At 43.6% G+C, this 19086-nt stretch overlaps 1 protein-coding gene across 1 annotated transcript; it reads left to right on the top strand.

The window, feature by feature from the left end:
* Nucleotides 1–388: 388 nt before the first annotated feature.
* On the top strand, nt 389–6228 carry KRT9 (keratin 9). Its single transcript, XM_036755614.1, is given in 9 exon segments — nt 389–1060; nt 2434–2516; nt 3067–3223; nt 3594–3755; nt 4666–4791; nt 5011–5234; nt 5749–5877; nt 5879–5933; nt 6010–6228. Coding segments are annotated over 9 exon segments (1827 nt in total).
* Nucleotides 6229–19086: the final 12858 nt, after the last annotated feature.

Genomic DNA, 19086 nt, shown 5'->3' on the forward strand with positions numbered 1-19086 from the left:
AGGGTGAAGGGGAGTCCTGGAATTTAGGTCACCTCTCCTTTCCTCCCTCCCCATCCCCCCATCTTTCCTTGGCAGCAGATATGATTTATGGTGCCCCTGACAGCCTATCTGTCAGCTTACCCCACACAATGGAATAGAGTAGGTTAAGCCGGGGGCCTGGGCTGACACAGGACGCTGTGCCTGGGGCTCCGGCTGGCTCCCAGATCCCAAACTTCTTTTTCTGTGCTTGAGTGTTTTTGGCAGGGACAGGGAGGCTGACTTGGGAAGGGGAAACACCCTGCTGGTGCCACCCACTGCTAGTGGTATAAGAAGCCAGGGGGACCGCAGCTTTGTATCTTCCATTCTGGAAGCAGCTCCAAGAGCACTTGACAAGCTTAGGGGCAGCATCATGAGTTGTAGACAAAGTTCATCCCACTCCTTTAGGACCCGCAGCAGTGGTGGCGGAGGAGGAAGCCTGAGAGGTTCTGGAGGGGGAAGCTGCAGCACGCGGGTCTCTTCAAGCCGATTTGGATCCTCTGGGATAGGAGGAGGAGGAAGATTTTCTTCAGGCAGCAGTTATGGTGGTGGTGGTGGTGGTGGCAGTGGGGGATACTGTGGCATGCGCAGTGGAAGCAGCTCCAGTTTTGGGGGTGCCTATGGCGGTGGTGGTATAGGGGGCTCCAGCTATGGAAGTTACTCAAGTAGTGGCTATGGTGTTTCCAAGGGCTATGGTGGTGGATCTGGGGGCTTTAGCAGTGGCTCTTATGGGGGTTTTGGTGGTGGCATAGGGGGCTATGGAGGTGGCATGGGGAGCAGTAGCATGGGGAGCTTTGGAGGTGGCATGGGGGGCTATGGTGGTAGCGCAGGAGAAGGTGATGGCCTCTTGAATGGTGGAGAGAAGGTTACTATGCAAAACCTCAACGACCGACTGGCTTCCTACCTGAACAAGGTACGTTCCCTGGAGGAAAGCAATGGTGACCTGGAGGGAAAGATTCGGAATTGGTATGACACCCATGGTCCACAATCAGTCAAAAAGAACTATTCTCACTACTATAAACTCATCAATGACCTCAAGGACCAGGTAAGTGGGAGATGATGTCTCCTCTCTCTCTGTCTCTTTGTCTCTGTCTCTGTCTGTCTGTCTGTCTGTCTGTCTCTCTTTCTGCACTCACATGTCTCACTTTGAAGTAAGAAGAAGACTAATAACTCTAGAGTTGGAGGCCCAAAACGGTGGCTGCCATAGTAGTTCTCTGGGATGTTGGTCACTAGAAGGGCAAAGGACCAAGTGAGCATCATCCTTCCAGAAAGTATAGAGAAAAGGTAGAATTTTTCAGGGGCCTTCATAGAGAGTGTCTCTTGCTTACTAATCAATCAACAAGCATTTACTCAGCCTATTTGTTGTACTTTGTTAGGTACTAGAGATACAAAGACAAGAAGAGAACTGTCTCTTGCCCTCAAGGAGTTTGCATTCTATTGGAGAAGATGTATTTAAATTCATGCAAAATATATTACAAAGTTAAAAGGGAAATTTTGGGGGTGAAGGGCACTGGCATAGTAGCTCAGAATAGCAGGAAAAGCTTTGTGTTGAAGATGATGCTTGAATGGAGTTCTGAAGGAAAAAAATCAGGTAGAGGTAAGGGAATACATTCCAAATATGAGAAAGAGTAAATGCAAAGTGCAGAAGTGGGAAGGGAAGTGTCATGTGTCCCTGGGCTACAATTTCTTTATATATGACAAGGGTGCTGGACCATTAGGTGTTCAACTCCCTTCCAGGTCTAGAGCTATGCTGAGCTCCGTGTCTGGCTCTAGCATCACCTCTATACCTGGCCCAGATAGGAGAAGATGGGAGATTGGACTCCACGGCTTAGACAATGACCATATTTACCATTGCCAGGAATTTTATCAGAAACAAACCAGAGGCTATCCTTCTATCCCACCTCTCCCCACTTCATGTAACAGAACAGAGAAGCCCAGTCTGAGGAATTTGGTGGATTTATAGGTGTGATCCAAGGAGGGGCTGTACTTCAAAGCAGAATTGGGATCTATAGTTTACATGCTGAGTATGAAAGTATCCCATGCACATTTCTGTCTCACTGTTCCATTCTTGTTTGTAACCTCCTGGCAAGGGACACTTTGCCACCATCTCCCTCCTACGACCCTCTCTGGCTCTTAAAGGGATCTTTCTCTTCTTTGTTGGGTTAGCAGATCCAGACCCATGCACTGGCTCTCTTAATGTTGAGGGGCAACACTAGAGCAGGATTAGATAGGAGGGATCCTGGCATTGATTATTCTGAGCTTTTCCTGTGAAGGCAGTAGAAAGAGCCTGGGCTGTTGGACTCTTTTGACCCCTGGTCTACGGTTCTGCTAAGGTCCCATTTCCCTCCTAGCAATGGGATATATTGGGGGAGGGGAGGAAAGGAGGACCCTTAACATTTTTCCCTCTCTTTTTCTCAGATTCTCAATGAGACTTTAGACAACAACAAAACCATCCTGGATCTTGACAACGTCCGCATGACACTTGATGACTTCAGGATGAAGTGAGATTTTTGTTTACCTCTCTCTGCAATCAGGGAACTAGATGGGGTAGTGGACAGAGTGTTGGATTTGGAGTCAAGAAGACCTGAGCTCAAATCCTATCTCACGTACTAGCTATGTGACAAGTCATTTAACTGATTTTAGCCTTAGTTTTCTCATCTGTAAAATAGGGATAATAGTAACACCTACCTCCCAGGGGTGTTGTGAGGCTCAAATGAGATAGCATATATAAAGTGCTTTGCAAAACTTAAAGGACTATGTAAATACTAGCTCCTCTTCCTCTTCTTCCTCTTCCTCCTCTTCTTCTTCCTTCTCCTCCCTCTTCCTTGCCCTTATGTGCCTCCCACCATGATCTTTATTTTCTTCTTCTGGGGCTTTTCTTTAAAGGTTAAAAATCAGAGATGATTCTGGAAGCGGAAGGCCATCAGAAAGGAGGCAGTATCCTCTTTCCATGGTGTCTCCTGATCTTTGGAGTGAGACCTCTCTCTCCTTCTTATCCAGCTGTAATCTACCTGAACCCCATTTTGTCCATCTTCCCCACCTGTGCTGTAGGTATGAGATGGAGCAGAACCTAAGACAAGGAGTGGAAGCAGATTGCAACGGGCTGCGCTCTGTACTAGATGATCTGACCTTGCAAAAGGCTGACTTTGAGATGCAATATGAGACTCTCCAGGATGAGATGCAATCTCTCAGGAAAAACCATGAAGAGGTAGGCTCTCTGGCTCAGAGCAACATAGCAAGCTGAGCTAACAGGATTAACTGGGAAGGAGAAAGAGGAGGAGTATGTGGAGGCTGACCCAGGAAGGCCTCCACGGTCTCAGGACCAGGAGATTTCAGTCTTTTTCTCCTCCCAGGTAGAGCTTTTGGATAAGGTGGGTGGAGAAGGTGACCCCTCAGCCCAGCATCCTGAGATCTGCCCTAGCTAGCATTGCTGAACATTGGCTTTCCAGTTCTATGGTCTTCCCTGTTTGCAGGGCTGCAGAATGGGGAGAATTAAAGGAGCAAGAAAGGGGATTAGTGTCTCTCTGTCCTTTAAAAACCACCCAGCCTGCCCCCTGACTGTTCTTCTTTTCTGGCAGGAGATGAACGGATTAACTGGGCAGAACAGTGGTGATGTCAGTGTGGAGATGAATGCTGCTCCTGGTGTGGATCTGACCCAGGTCCTGAATGATATGCGTGAACGCTATGAGCAGCTTGTTTCCAAGAACCGCAAGGATATTGAGGATCGGTATGAGACCCAGGTGAATGATCCATGATGGGAGAATGCTAAGCCTAGGCTGAGAAGCCTGGGCAGGATTGTGCTTGGGCATTCCTTGAGGCTGGAGCCGGACAGGACTCCTGAGCCCTAGGGAAACTAAGGTCTACCCCTCTCTCCCTCCACATTTAGGCCATACTCCAGGGGCTATTTGGTGAGGGGTTCCTAATCTCTGATTTCAATGGTGTAAGGATTCCCCTGTATGGAAACTCTCTCCACCAAGAAGACAGGCAGCTCCTTAGTAAATTACAGTCAGTAACTTACATAGAGCAAGCATGGCTTGGAATCAGAAACACCTGAGTTTGTATCTTGCTTCTGATGCTTATTGGCTTAATTAACACTTGATGCTTAATCATTTAAACTCTCTCAGCCTCAGTTTGTAAAATAGGGATAATACATAGTATTATCCTCATTTGCAAAATGGGGGTAATGATAACTGTGGCTCATAGGGTTATTTTGAGAATCAAATGAGATAAATTACAGAAAGTGTTTTGGAAAGAAAGTGCTCTACAGGGTTTAGTGCAGTCTTAAGCTTTATTAATTTAAAACTGCACTAAGACTTTTAGGACCTCATATAAATTATTACTGTTGTTATTATTGCCTTAATACCTTCCTGGGACACCAAGATGCTAAGTGACTTGCAGCCAGGCATATGTATCAGAGGAGAGACTTGCACCCAGATCTTGACTGCAAGGACGGCTAGTTCTCCCTCACCATGCTAAAACATCTTTCCTCCCTATAGCATTTCAAATATTTTAATCAGGCAACCTAGAGCTCAGAAAAGATCCTCCCTTCAGTGTTTCCCAGTCTGGTGGGTACTCTAGCCCTTGGCACAACCCTGGGCCTGAAATCAGTGACTGGCAAGTCTAGTCTCCATTAAACTTTGGGTTTTACAGATGACTCAAATAAACCAAGAAGTGACAACTAGCAGCCAACAGATAGAGACCAGCAACAAGGAGTTAACTGAAACCCGACACAACTTCCAGAGCCTGGAGATAGAGTTACAATCCCAACTCAGCATGGTAGGTGGTTTGGACCCCAGTCCCTGGGGGAAGTTGGGAAGGAGGGATGAGCAATCCCTAGATATCAGAGGAGGTGGCTAAGCACATTCATCCTCAAGCCAGCCACAAATGGTGCCTTCAGCTCAGCTTCTTGTCCTGAGACCCCAATGGACACTGCCCTGACCTCCCACTGATCCCTCCACCCTCCCAACCTACCCTCCTACCCTTTCCACTTTCTAGAAAAATGCTCTGGAGAAGAATCTGGAGGATCTGAAGGGGCAGTATTGTAGCCAGCTGGCCCAGATCCAGGCCCAGATCAGTGACTTGGAAACGCAGCTGAGTGAAGTCCGAGCAGAGATAGAATGTCAGAATCAGGAGTACAGCAACCTGCTGGATGTTAAGACGCGACTACAGCAGGAAATTGCTACCTACCGTGACCTGCTGGAGGAAGGACAGCAAGATGTGTATGTAGATTGGAACTATTTCCATTTTTTTACTCCCCCTTCCCTTACCATCCTTAAGATAGGAAGACCCTCAGAATGCCAGGTCGCTGGAAAGAGCGTAATGTTGGGGGTTTGCTCCTGTCTTTCAAGGCTCATTGTCCCCTGGGCAAGTCTGTTCCTGGTCAGAAGGGATCCCTGGGGAGGAAGAGACATAAGCCTGGGAGAGGAGAACACATAGTTTGAAAGATTTCATGGCCTTTAGCATTAGAAGAGAGAGAACTTAAGAGATCCTAGTGTGACTCCTCTCCATCTGGTCTCATCTAACTGGTCCCAGTTTTCGACTCCTTTCCATCCATATGGGAAGAATTGGCCATTGACTAGGCTTCAGCCTTAGTTCCTATGATGCTAAAACCAAGAAACTTGTAAGTAGGGAGAGTCATTGGGGTTCATGTACTATGTCATGGATTGCTCCAGCTCTCTCCTACAGGAAGGCCTCACTCATAAACACACCAGCGTTTTTTCTTTTTCTTTACAGTGGTTCTGGATACGGAGGAAAGAGAAGTGGAGGTAGAGGTAGAGGCAGCGGGTATGGAGGAGGAAGCGGAAGTGGAACCAGTGGAAGTGGAGGTGGATATGGCGGAGGATATGGTGGTGACAGTGGCAGCGGGTATTGGTGGTGGAAGCGGAAGTGGAACCAGTGGAAGTGGAGGCGGATATGGTGTGACGTGTAGGGAGCTAGGTGGTGCATTGGCAGTGGATGGTGAGGAACTAAGTGAGGCGGATCATGGCGGCGAAGTGGCAGTGTAGAAAAGGTGGCAGCGGTACGGGCGGAGGAAGCGGAAGTGGAAGTAAAGGTGGCAGCAGTGGAGGAAGCGGAGGTGGATATGGTGGTGATGGTGGCAGCGGAAGCAGAGGCTCTGGAGGTGGCTCTGGAGGCGGCTCTGGAGGTGTCAAGTCCTCCCACTCTGGCGGTGTCAAGTCCTCCCACTCTGGCTCTTCCATTTTCCAATCCTAGAGTGGTGGTGATGACTCATGAGGTAAGAATGGTTACCCAGAAATGAGAAAGCTTAAAAAATTTTGTGCCATTTATAGTTAGATGGGCCAGAGTGAAATGGTCCCATTGCCTAAACTCCATGTACCCTGAAACATTTGAAACTCTCCTGGCCAGTCACTCTGCCATGTCTGTACTTGGGCAAGTGAATCCATCTCTCTGGGTCTCAGTTTCCTCATCTGTAAAATGATAGTTGGATTAAATTATCTCTAAGGTCCTTTCTGGTATTATTTAATATTATTTAATTAGGTATCCTAGTGAGCTTTCTTGCTGCCTATGAACCTTTTGTATCCTGTGAGCCTCTTTGCCCCTTCCAAACTTTTCCTGGTCAGCTTCCTTCCCTTCTCTGAAGTCCCTGCCCTCCCACTGCCCCCATAGCCTCTTGCCAAAGCCTGGAAGAACACAAAGTCTCCTCTCCTCCCTTAACCATTTTCTTCCTATCCTTTTCCAGGGTCCCAGAAGAGATACTAAACTCCACAAGAAATTCCCTACTCATCTCCTGCTGAGCTACTTCTGGGCAGTCCCTGGAGGAGATAATGGCATTCCATTTGGAGGTCAGGACCAGCAGACAATACTGAGAACATTGGGAATGGTATCCTGTGGTGGCTGAATAAGTTTCACAGAGGGGTCCCTGTCTGCCTGCCTGCCTACCTGCTCCTTTGGCTACCCTGGACTCTCCTTGACCTCTACTTCTGCCCAGAGTTGTGCGATGTCTTACTCTCTGACCGATCTTTGTTTCCTAATAAAGCTTCCCTATTGCAAACCAGAACTTGGCTTCTGAGCACTTTGTTGGAATCTATAACCCTATTTTTTGGATGATGATCCTTAGAAAGGGCAAGATGATGGAGGAGAGCAGAAACTGAGAAGAGGGAAGAGGGGCAGCATGTAGAACCAGGCACTGGAGGGCTAAGCAGAACCATTCCTAGCTCATAGTGAAATGGGAAGATAGAGGAACTGTACTTCGTGTGGGTGGGTGCCTGTTTTGATGCATCAGGCAAATGGACTGAAGGCACCTAGCCCATGAAAGAGGAGGAGGTGGCTCTATCAGAGGGCCAGATACATCATTCCTCTCCAGTGGTGGTGAAACTCTCCCTTCCACACACGCCTCCTCCAGTTGTGTTAGTGGTTTTGTGACCCTTTTTCTTTCTTTCTTGCCCCATCCTCTCACATGATATTCCTCGTAAACCAATTTCTCTTGTACAGAAATGGTGGTGGTGGTGGTGGGAAGCAGACCACATGACCAAAATCTCTTCAGGTTAAGTTCAAATGTAGCACCTGGAACATATATTAGATATGGGCTTCCAAAAAGCTGCCAGGCAATAGATGAGTCAGCACTAACTGAAAATCATAGCTCATGAGCAAGCATGGATGCTTTCAGTTTCACTGCCTAGCCAAAGAACATATCAATTCAAGCAAAGGACATTTAATCAAACAGCACAGGAAATAAAGGGCGAAGAAAAAGATCCCTTCCCTGCACACATAGGGATGCCCACAGGTGTGGAGAGGACTAGATCTAGAACTGATTGGCCACCTAGCCCAACTCCTTTGTTTTACAGATAAGGAAACTGAGACCTAATGGGCCTTCTTATTGTCAGTGACCAGGGGAAGGGCAGGCATCTGGCACAGTGGAGACAGGATTAGACTCTAGGGATAGGGCAGAGATAATATGGAGGTCAAAAGGATTGCCTGGGCTTGGGTGTCTCCTCCTCCATTAGAGATAGGAACAGAAGCAAAGCAGGAGGGAATAGGATGAAAGGGTTTGCTATTGGAGTACTATTCTTTTGGAGTTCCACCTTTGACTCATCTTGAGAATATAGAGCTTAGAGGTAGGAGTATAGAGGAGGGAGGCCCCATTGTGACAACTTATATTTACACTGATGAGGCTAGTGAAGATGGGGTGGGGGTGGTAATCCTCAGCTGCTCTTACCTCTTGCTGGGAGTCAAAGGCACACTGGAGGCTTGGAGATCCCACTGTTAAATGTTCAGCGTGAGTATTTACATCTCAGAAATCCTCAATTACCTCAAATCTGGGCTTGATTTATTGTTTCATTGATTGTCTAGACTTAAGAAAGTGTTAATGATGCAAATTAAACTTAAGTGTGTGTGTATACATTGCCCCCTCTCCCTTCTCCTAGAGCCTACTCGTTAAACATTTGCCAGCACACTCTTGTATAGCTCAGCAGGACAGCAACAGAAGGCTAGGGGAATGAAGTCACCATCAGACTGGAGGCCTGGTGATTGCAGGCTAATAATAATGAAAATAATAATTATAATAAATAATAATAATGATCTATAAAGTACTTTACTTCCATTAGCTCAGTTGAGCACTTGCCAGGAGTGAAGCTGTGTGTCTGTGATGGGGTTAGAAGTAGCTGGACTCGTTCATTCGGATGCAACAGGCTTTTGGAGATAGATCTCTGAAGGCAGAGAGAAGTCCTCAGAGACAAGCCGTATCATCACACTGCTGGGAAATGTATTCCTGGAAGACAGTATTGTTCTGGGAGGGGCAGAGACTATCTTTATATTTAAATCTCAGCCCAAAGTATCAGGGTTTCTCCTGGCTGGGGGCTTGAGCCAAAGGAGAAAGAATTTTATTGACAGTGATAAATTGGCTTTTATAAAGCTTCCGAGAGTCTGTATCTTCTTTCACAACAATGACTACTAAGGTAATATGTTTTGCATGATTTAACATGTATAACCTATATCAAATTGCTTACTGTCTCAGGGAGGGGAGAGGTGAGGGAAGGAGAAAGAAAACTTGGAACTCAAAGATTTAAAAAAACGAGTGTTAAAAATTGTCTTTACGTCTAATTGGGGAAAAAATAAAATATTATTTAAAAAAATAAAAAAAAACCCTCCCAAGAGAGCAACTGAAAATGTGAATCTGGACCATTAACCCTGAGTGAATGGGGTTTAATATTTAAAGTGTGGGAAAAGGTTTGGTGGGTAAAAAATCTGAGATGCTTCCCTCAAGGCAGGTGTCTCAGGCAAATTCACTACCTCTGATCTTCTCTGAAAGCTGGTCTCCTCCTGAGTGAGGGGCAGAGTGGAGGTGTTAAGAAAGAATAAATCACACTTGATGAGCCTGCTTAGGGAGAAGTTAGCAAAGAGAGGCTTTCCAAAGGTGAAGGCTTCAATGAGCAGTAAATAGCTGGTTTGCCTGCGATGCTAACCACCCCTATCTGAAGCATCCCCTTAAACACAAAACATTTATTAAGTTTGTACTACAGGATAGGCACTGTTAGACATGTGGTGACTAAGAGAGATGTGAAACTGCACCTACCAAGAGATTACTCTTTAATAGTGGGGGCGGGGGTAGGGGAGATAGGAAGACATGAACATAAAGGACCACCAGAGAAGGGAGAGTGAGATAAGCACACAGAAGAGGTGCAAAATGCTGTGAAGAACTGGAGGAAAGGGAGGTATCTTTGAGTGGGGGGGGGGGGGGGGGGGCTTCATGGAGTTTAGTCTTCAAGGAAAGAAGGGACCTCAATAGATGGCGACGAGGGCAATCCAGACATGGAGGATGGCAGAGCAAAGGCAAGGAGAGGTAGCGAGCAGAGTTAATAATGGAGGCCAGAGAAAAGCCTATTGTGGGAAGAAGGAAACATGCAATTATTAAGCACTTACTATGTACCAGACACTATGATAAACACTTTATAAATATTTTCTTATTTAATCTACCCCACAACCTTGGAAGGTAGGTGTTGTTATTCTTCTCATTTTACAGTTGAGAAAGCTGAGATTGAGAGAGGTTAAGTGACTTAACCAGTCACACAGCGAGTCTGAGGCTGGATTTGAACTCAGGTCTTCCTGATTCCAGGCATAGCAGTCTATCCACTATGCCATCTAGCTGCATCAACATGCTTGGTATGCCTGAAATAGAGTACACAAAGGGTTGGTTATATTGTAAGACTTGAAAGGTAGGTTGTATTGAGATTATGGAAGGGTTTTGAATGTCTAGGCCAGGGGTTTGGGCTTCATTCAGGAGGCAATGTGGAGCCACTGAAGATTTTTGTGTAGAGGTGAGATCTGATCATAGGGATAAATTAGGCAGAGACCTTAAGGTAGGAAAAGTGACATTTTGTTGTTTTTTAGTCATTTTAGCTGTGTCCAAGTTCAAGAATAGTAATTAGGGGGCTATTATTGATGAGGGTTAGAGTTGGTCGAGCTGGTTCAGGTGTGAAAGAATTCACTTAGACCTTCTCTGTAGCCATTGGGAGCTTTATTGACACAAAAGCAGTATGGGTCTACTAGCAAGAAAGCTAAGTGAGACCCCTGATACTTGGCAGAGCTATGCTTCTATAGAGGTTTCAGAATGTTGAAGTAGTTTTAGAGGTTTTATGAGGGTTGAAGATTAGGGACAGGATGAGGAAGATGAATGACAGAATGGGAGACACAAGATAAGGGAGACAGGGGAAGTTTTATGACCCAGGAGGGCGAGGAGACAAAGAATTTTATGGTCCAGGATTAGGGGGAAGTTTTATGGTATTTAAAGATAAGGGGAAGAGACTTTAGGATGCCTTCAGGTTAGAGAATAAACTAGGGAAAAAACAATGCAACCCTTAGGGCACTGTTTGTATCCACATCATTTTAATGGTCTAGGTCAGGGCTTTCCAAAATACGGCCCACAGGCTGCATGTGGCCCGCCTGTGGGTTTTAATTTTCACAAGGGAAAAAATAAAATAATAATTTGCATGGAATGCATATTAGATTTTTTAATTCCATCACTAACAAATAATCTCATGGATGTAAATTTTCTTTGGTGTTTTTAAGCAGTATTATGGAAGGAACATATCATATAGAATTTTCAATCCATCTGTGGGATGCCTTCAGTCTGTACGATGCAGACTACCTTTATACTGTCGTGTGGTCGCTTTGTTGTTTTGTGTTTGCTTTTGTGCTTCACACCTTCGCCTGTCCTATTGATGACACATGTTCCCCCACTTTCTATTAGTGTACTGTACTTTTTATTCTGGGTGTGGCCCTTGAACAATTATTTTATTTTAATGTGGCCCTAAGATAACCTAAGGTTGGACAGCCCTGGTCTTGGTGAAAGACCCGAGTAAGGGCTGTTGTAGGGAGGCCCAGCCAAGCTTAAAGTGCCAGGAAGCAGCCCTGAGCCTGAAGGGCTAGGGCTCTAAGACATCTATCAATTCCTTCACACCACAGTAGTGACTGTGAAGTGAAAGGTGTGCTGTGGAGGGAAGCATTTCTTTAAGGCCCCCAGGGCTGGTACTGGGCCTTCTTCACATTTTGTTGTTTAGTTGTGTCCAACCCCATTTTTTTTTTTTGGGCAAAGATACTGGAGTGGGTTTGCTATTTCCCTTCACCATCTCATTTTACAGATGAAGAAATTGAGGCGAACAAGGTTAAGTGACTTATCCTGGGTCACACAGCTGGCCTGAGACTGTCTGAGACTGGATTTGAACTCGGGAAGATGAGATTTTTTTTTAATTTTTAGTTTACAACACTCAGTTCCACAGGTTTTTGAGTTCCAAATTTTGTTCCCCTCCCTCCCCTCCCCGCCCCCCAAGACAGCATGAAATCCAATATATGTTCTGCATATACCTTCGCATTAAACATATTTACACAATAGTCAAGTCATAAAGAAGAACCATGATCAATGGAGTAAATCACGAGAAAGAAGAAACAAAACCAAGAAAGAAGATATATAAAAAAAGAGAGCAGATAGTTTCCTTCAGTCTGCATCCAGACTCCATAGTTCTTTATCTGGATGTAGATAGCTCTTTCCATCATGAGAACTTTGGGGCTCATCACTTTGGTTCTCATCATGAGAACCCTGTATTGCTGAGAAGAGCCAAGTCTATCAAAGTCAGTCATCACAGAATCAATATGTCTGTGGTTGTGTATAATGTTCTCCTGGTTCTGCCCTTCTCACTCAGCATCAGATCATGTAGTTCTTTCCAGGTTATTATGAAGTCCGTATCTTCCCCATTTCTTATAGCACAATAGTATTCCAGTACATTCATATACCACAACTTGTTTAGCCATTCCCCAATTGATGGGCATCCCCTTGATTTCCAATTCTTTGCTACCACAAAAAGAGCTGCTATAAATATTTTGTACATATGGGTCCCTTTCACCCTTGTGTAATCTCTTTAGGATACAGCCCTAGAAGAGGTATTGCTGGGTCAAAGGGTACACACATTTTTATAGCCCTTTGGGCGTAGTTCCAGATTGTTCTCCAGAATTGCTGGATCTGTTCACAACTCCACCAACAATGTAAGAGTGTACCAATTTTCCCACATCCTCTCTAGCATTTATCAGTTTCCTATTTTGCCATTTTAGCCAATCTGACAGGAGAGATGTGGTACCTAAGAGTTGTTTTGATTTGCATTTCTCTGATCAATAGTGATTTAGAGCATTTTTCATATGCCTATAGATATCTTTAATTTCTTCCTCTGAAAACTGCCTGTTCATATGCTTTGACCATTTCTCAATTGGGGAATGACTTGTATTCCTATAAATTTGGCTCAGTTCCCTGTATATTTTAGAGATGAGGCCTTTATCAGAGATACTAGTTGTAAATATTTTCTCCCAATTTTCTGCTTCCTGCCTAATCTTTGTTGCATTGGCTTTGCTTATACAAAATATTTTCAATTTAACATAATCAAAATTATCCATTTTGTATTTTGTAGTGCTCTCTTTCTCTTGTTGGGTCATGAATTCTTCCTTTTCCCATAAATCTGACAGGTAAACTATTCCTTGCTCTCCCAAATTGCTTATAGTATCAGCCTTTATTCCTGAATCGTGAACCCATTTTGACTTTATTTTGGCATACGGTGTAAGATATTGGTCTATGCCCAGTTTCTGCCCTACCGTTTTCCAATTTTCCCAGAAGTTTTTGTGAAATAGTGAGTTCTTAGTCCAGAAGCTGGATTCTTTGGGTTTATCAAAGAGTAGATTGCTATTGTCCTTGTCCTTGACCACTGTGTCTTGTGTACCTAACCTATTCCACCGATCTGCCTCTCTGCTTCTTAGCCAGTACCAGGTAGTTTTGAGGACTGCTGCTTTATAGTACAGTTTAATATCTGGTATGGCTAGGCCACCTTCCATAGCATTTCTTTTCATTAATTCCCTTGATATTCTGGACCTTTTGTTAGGAAGATGAGATTTCTTAACTCCAGGCCCAGCACTCTATCCACTGTACCACTTAGCTGCCAGTCCTTCTCATTACCCCTTGTGCAACCAGATAAGCATTTAGAGGAGCTTCTGATGCCCCAGATATCTTTCTTACAGGGCCTTGCAGACACAAACAGAGCAAGAAAGCAGAGGGCAGGAAAGAGGGGTAGCCAGCTATGACCACACAGAGCTCCTGTTGAGTGCCTGGCACTCTGGATGAAGCTTTTTTCTGCTCTTCTCACATCACCTTTCTCATATCAAAGCAGGTGAAAAAATTTGGACCAAATTCCAGGAGCAAGCTGGAAAAATGCCGGGGAGAACAAGAAGAAATTAGCATCCAGATCCAGCAGGCCTGCCTCTCAGGACTGTGAGAGCTTGAACCAATTACTTAAACTCTCTCAGCCTCAGTTTCCTCATTTGTCAAATGAGATGATTGAATTAGAGGTCCTTTGAGGTCCCTTCCTGCTCTAAATCTGTGACCTCAGATTTACCTGCAGCCTTAGGGCACTTGAATGTTAGACAGAAAAATAGTGGAATCAGTGATTGAGAACCTTATTTTACATTTGTGAAAAAAGTTTGTTTCCTTCCCTTTCCTTTCCACTTGTCTCTACCTTCCTTTCTCTCTCTCTCTCTCTCTGTCTGTCTCTGTCTCTGTCTCTGTCTCTCTGTCTCTGTCTCTCTCTCTGTCTCTCTGTCTCTGCCTCTCTCTCTCTCTCTCTCTCTCTCTCTCTCTCTCTCTCTCTCTCTCTGCCTTTCTCTCTGTCTCTCTGTCTCTGTCTCTGTCTCTGTCTCTCTCTCTTTCTCTCTCTCTCTGTCTCTCTCTCTGTGTCTCTCTCTGCTCCTTCTGTTTTTTCTGTCAAGGAGGGTGATCTTTGCATTAGAAAAGACAGAACAAAAATAACTAATAGGGAGTTGATGCCTAGGATAAGTAAGGGGACAGTAAGAGAGTAGCTAGCTTCCCTTGATAGATTCGTCACCTGGCCTAGAAGAATGATGGCCTCTGGTCCTGAAAGAGAACAGTCTTGCAGACAACCGACCAGTGAGTTGGCCTGCCTGAGAAAATTCTTGAATAGGTAATTAAAGAGATGGTTGATGCCATTGTAAAAACAACCCTGAAAGCTATAAGAGCTATGATTAGTACAGTGACCATCCATGATTCCAGAGGACCAATGATGAAACTTTATTATCCGCCTCCTGACCTAGAGGTGACAGATTTATGGTGCTGAGTGAATCATATATATTTTTATATACACTCAATGAGGAAATTTATTTTGCTTGAGCAGGCATATTTGTAACAAGAAGCTTGTTTTTCTCTTTTATTAAAATTAATTTTAAAACAAATGTTCAGATCTGCATTCTCTCTCTCACCCCCAGAAATCAAATAAAACAAAATTCTTTTTATAAATATATATAGTCAAGTAAAACAATTCCCAAATTCTCCATATTAAAAACAGCCTCTGTCTGTAATTTGAGTCCATCATTTCTCTATGAGGAGGTGGATAATATATTTCATCTTTTCTCTTCCCCTTTCCCCCAGAGGGCAGCTAAATGGTATGGTAGATAGAGCTCTGGGCCTGTAGTCAGGAAGACCTGAGTTCAAATTTGTCCTTAGACACTTACTAGCTGTGTGACCCTGGGCAAGTCGCTGAACCCTGTTTGCCTCAGTTTCCTCATCTGTCAAATGAGTTGGAGACAGAAATGGCAAATCGTGCCGGCATCTTTGCCAAGAAAATCCCAAAATGGGGTCACAAAGAGTCAGATGTGGCTGAAATGATTAAAAAACAACGATAACTCCTACCCACACCCGCAGTGGGGTGGGAGGGAGAGAAAATATATTTCTGTTAATTGAAGAAAAGGGAGCTGGAGGTGGTGCTATAGTTGTGGAATTTTATATACACTTTTGGATGAGGTCACTATATTGTTAGTTTTGCTTAATTGTTTTACTATGTTATGAGAGACTGCTAATGGTGGGATGTAATCAGCAAATGTTTATAATATGAAAACAAAACACGTCAATACAATTTAAAAAAGAGAGATGGTTAATGAGCATCTAGAAAACAAAGCAGTAATTGTAAAAAGCTAGCACAGTTTCATTGTGAACATCATACCTGGCTAACCATTCCCTCCCTCCCTTCCTCCTTTCTTCTTTCTTCTCCTTAATCTTCCTCTTCTTCCTCCTCTTCCTCTTCTTCCTTTTCTTCCTCCTCCTCCTCCTTTTTCTTCTTCTTCTTTGTCTTCTTCTTCTTCTTCTTTGTCTTCTTCTTCTTCTTCTTCTTCTCCTTCTCCTCCTCTTCCTCCTCCTCCTCCTTTTTCTTCTTCTTCTTCGTCTTCTTCTTCTTCTTCTTCTTCTTCTTCTTCTTCTTCTTCTTCTTCTTCTTCTTCTCCTCCTCCTCCTCCTCCTCCTCCTCCTCCTCCTCCTCCTCCTCCTCCTCCTCCTCCTACTCCTTCTCCTCCTGCTCCTTCTTTGTAGAACTCAGAGTCTGAATGAAGGTATCATTAGCACTGTGGGCTTCCAAGTATCTCACAAATGTGGCCATGGTCAAGCATGGCTGGCTAGTCGTGATAAAAGTAAGTGTGGACTCTTCACCTGACTGCTACCACCAACCCTGGTTCCCTCCACCACTGTGGTTGCATCGCCACCATGTGGCCATATCATGAAAGATTCCTAGGTTCCCTAATCCCTCAGGGTTCTCTCATTCTCAGCTTGGTAATTACAGCCCAACTTTACCACTCAGGCAAGCTTTTGTGAGAGTGAAATTCGAGCCCTGTGCCCTGGGGTATCAGAAAGCAGCCAGGTGCCTCAGGAGAAAGAGTCTGACTAATGCTTATTCTATTATTGGCCTGTCTTTTGCTGAAAATGACAAGGTTTGACAGATTTTCTGCCTTCATTCCTAGGAAGCTGAAAGAGCAAGTTGACTCTGTGTGTGTGTGTGTGTGTGTGTGTGTGTGTCCCTGTTGCCATCAGGATGGTGACAAGTCTTAGGCTTCTACCAAGAGCCATTTCCCAATAGAGAAGTGGTCAGAGGATACGAACAAACAACTTTCCAAAGAATTTTACACGTTTGCCTGCTGTTTGCGTACGGCAATGGGCCCCTGTACTCCCTGGCTGTCTCTTTTACTTTGTGGGGTTTTTCCCCCCTGAATATAGGTGAGCAAACAGTGATCTTGTTATGGATGTTTGTCATCTGGGAAATGACCTTGTAAGTTCAAGAAAGACTTAGAGCTTAGGATATCCAGATCTGACTGGTTCCCTCAGTGCTGGCCACGTTTTGGGAGGTGCTATCTCCACCTGGTTGATCCACCAACTGGTAGATGACCACTGACTGGGAGGATGAGAGGATGAGCTCAAGCCCTGGCCTGGATTTCCTATGAGGGAATTCCATGGTTAATTAAAACATTCTCCATGTTTTAATGTTTTAAGCATTAGTTTCCCAGGAGAACATATTAGCAATTATGGGTTATTGTATCATGTTTAAGTCTTTATCAATTCATGCTTTTGAATCTTTTGTGTTTTTAGCATTTCTTTTGTGTGGAGGAAATAAGTAGCTCTCCTATATCTGATCTGCATTGTACATTGAGTACTTTTTTAATCTTTTCTTGGGAGACCCTACAGTTGAGCCAAACCTCAGTTTTACGGGTAGGTCCCAACTAATGCGAATGTTGAATTCCTTGAAGTGGTCACATATATTTGAATTTATACTTTTCAAAGTTATTTGGTAATTGATTTTGGCTCAATGGAAATAAGCCATGCAGATTTGAATAATGCAACCATTTCAGGAGATTCCTTATTTGCACTAATCAGGGCCTACTTGTAATTAATGTTCCCTTGAGTTTTGGGGTCTTAAAGAGCCAGATCGTGCAAGAGAAAGAGCCTGACTTCTTTCTTCAGAGGACTGGCTTCTCTAGGACTAAACCTCATGCCCATCTAAGCTCAGAGCGAGCAATCTAGCACCCCATGGGCCTAGTAGGTTTGTTGTTGTGCAAGCATGCTAATACACTCTACTGACTTCCCCTATGCCTGGAAGATACTCCAACCTTATCTCTACCTTATAGGTTCTCTCCCTTCCTTCAAGACTCAGCTGAAATGCCAACTTCTCCATGAAGCCTTTCATGATTCCATCCCCACTCCAACTTCTACTGCCCTCTCTCCTTTATAATTAACTACCTTGTATTTATTTGGTATATGTATATTTCTTATATGCTTCTATATTTACGTGTTATATCTGCAAATAGAATGCAAGCTCCTTGGGAGAAGGGGTTTTTTCATTTTTGAATTTGAATACCCAATACCTAGCACATCATAGGCACTTAATAAATGCTTGTTGATAGATTAATTCACTGCTAGTTGAACATTCATTTTGGAAAACAATTTGAAAAATAGTGACAAAAATGTCCATATCTTTTAAGCCAGAGATCCTACTTCTGGGCGTATATTTCAAGGAGGTCAAGTCCAGTGTAAACCAAAATATTAATTGAAGTACTTTTTGTGATTACAAAGAACTAGAAACAAAGTGGAGATTGTGGTACATAAATGTAATGCGATATTTATTATATAACACATTTATAGCATTTATACTGTTTAATAATTTATATTAGAATGATGAATATGAAGAATTCAGAGAAGGGAGGGAAGACTTTTACAAATTGATACAGAAATCAAATCAGCAAATCCAGGAAAGCAATATTCATAGTGACTATAAAACTGTAAAGAGAGGCATTAAGATGGAACTGGGAACTACGTAATTATAATAACTAAGAAGAGATAAGAAAAAGTGTCTCTCTCCTTTCATTAAAGAGATAGGGAACTATGGGTATGGAATGTTACATATGCTGCCATATATGATGGATACGTTTGTTAGGTTTTCTTAACTTTTTTCGTTTAAAAATAATTTTATTACTTATTTCATTTTTATATCATCTTTGTTCTTCCAATGTGTTCCTTTCCTCTTCCTCACCCAGAAAGTCATCCCTGATGATCAAAAAAGAAAAAGAAAAAACTGTGATGCCAAACTTTTTTTCTAAAAATAATTGTTATGAGGGCTTCCCTCATAGTAAGCTTGCTTACTTGGGGGGGGGGGGAGAAGGAGGTATATTCTGAAATGAATACAATACAAAAGCAAAAGCCATCTATAAAATTTTTTAAATAAGAGGACAATATAAAAGAGGTAAAGTAAAAGAAAAAATTAGGGTTTCACACATCTCCCAGTCCAAGATTCCCATTTCTCTAGGAGCTTTTGATGGCCCAGGATCACAGGAGGGAGTTATGCAAATCCAGAGCCATTTCCACTCTAAATTTTCTAATGGACCACTTGTGCCTGATCTGTGGTTGTGCCTTCTGAATTTGTATTGATCTGATCAGCCCTAGACAAACACATCATACTCTCACTCCAACATTGTGATGTCACCGGTCTTCTTCGAAAATGAAGGAGAACTTGGACCCAGTTTGAGAAGACCATCTTTCATAGACACAAACCCAGGGCCAGGGTTGGTGCCAACAGATGTCTTTATAAAATCCCAGTAGTATTTGCCCTATCTGTCTCACAGAACTGTGGTTAAGAATGTTCTTTAGAAATATTACCTGCTCAAGAAGGATGATACATTGTTCACCCAGGAGGATGTCATGAATAACATGGAAATGAGGTTAGGGAGTTGCTTATACTGAGGACTCTCATGCCA

Source organism: Trichosurus vulpecula, chromosome 4, assembly GCF_011100635.1.
Source record: "Trichosurus vulpecula isolate mTriVul1 chromosome 4, mTriVul1.pri, whole genome shotgun sequence".
In the NCBI taxonomy this organism is placed as follows: Eukaryota; Metazoa; Chordata; class Mammalia; order Diprotodontia; family Phalangeridae; genus Trichosurus; species Trichosurus vulpecula.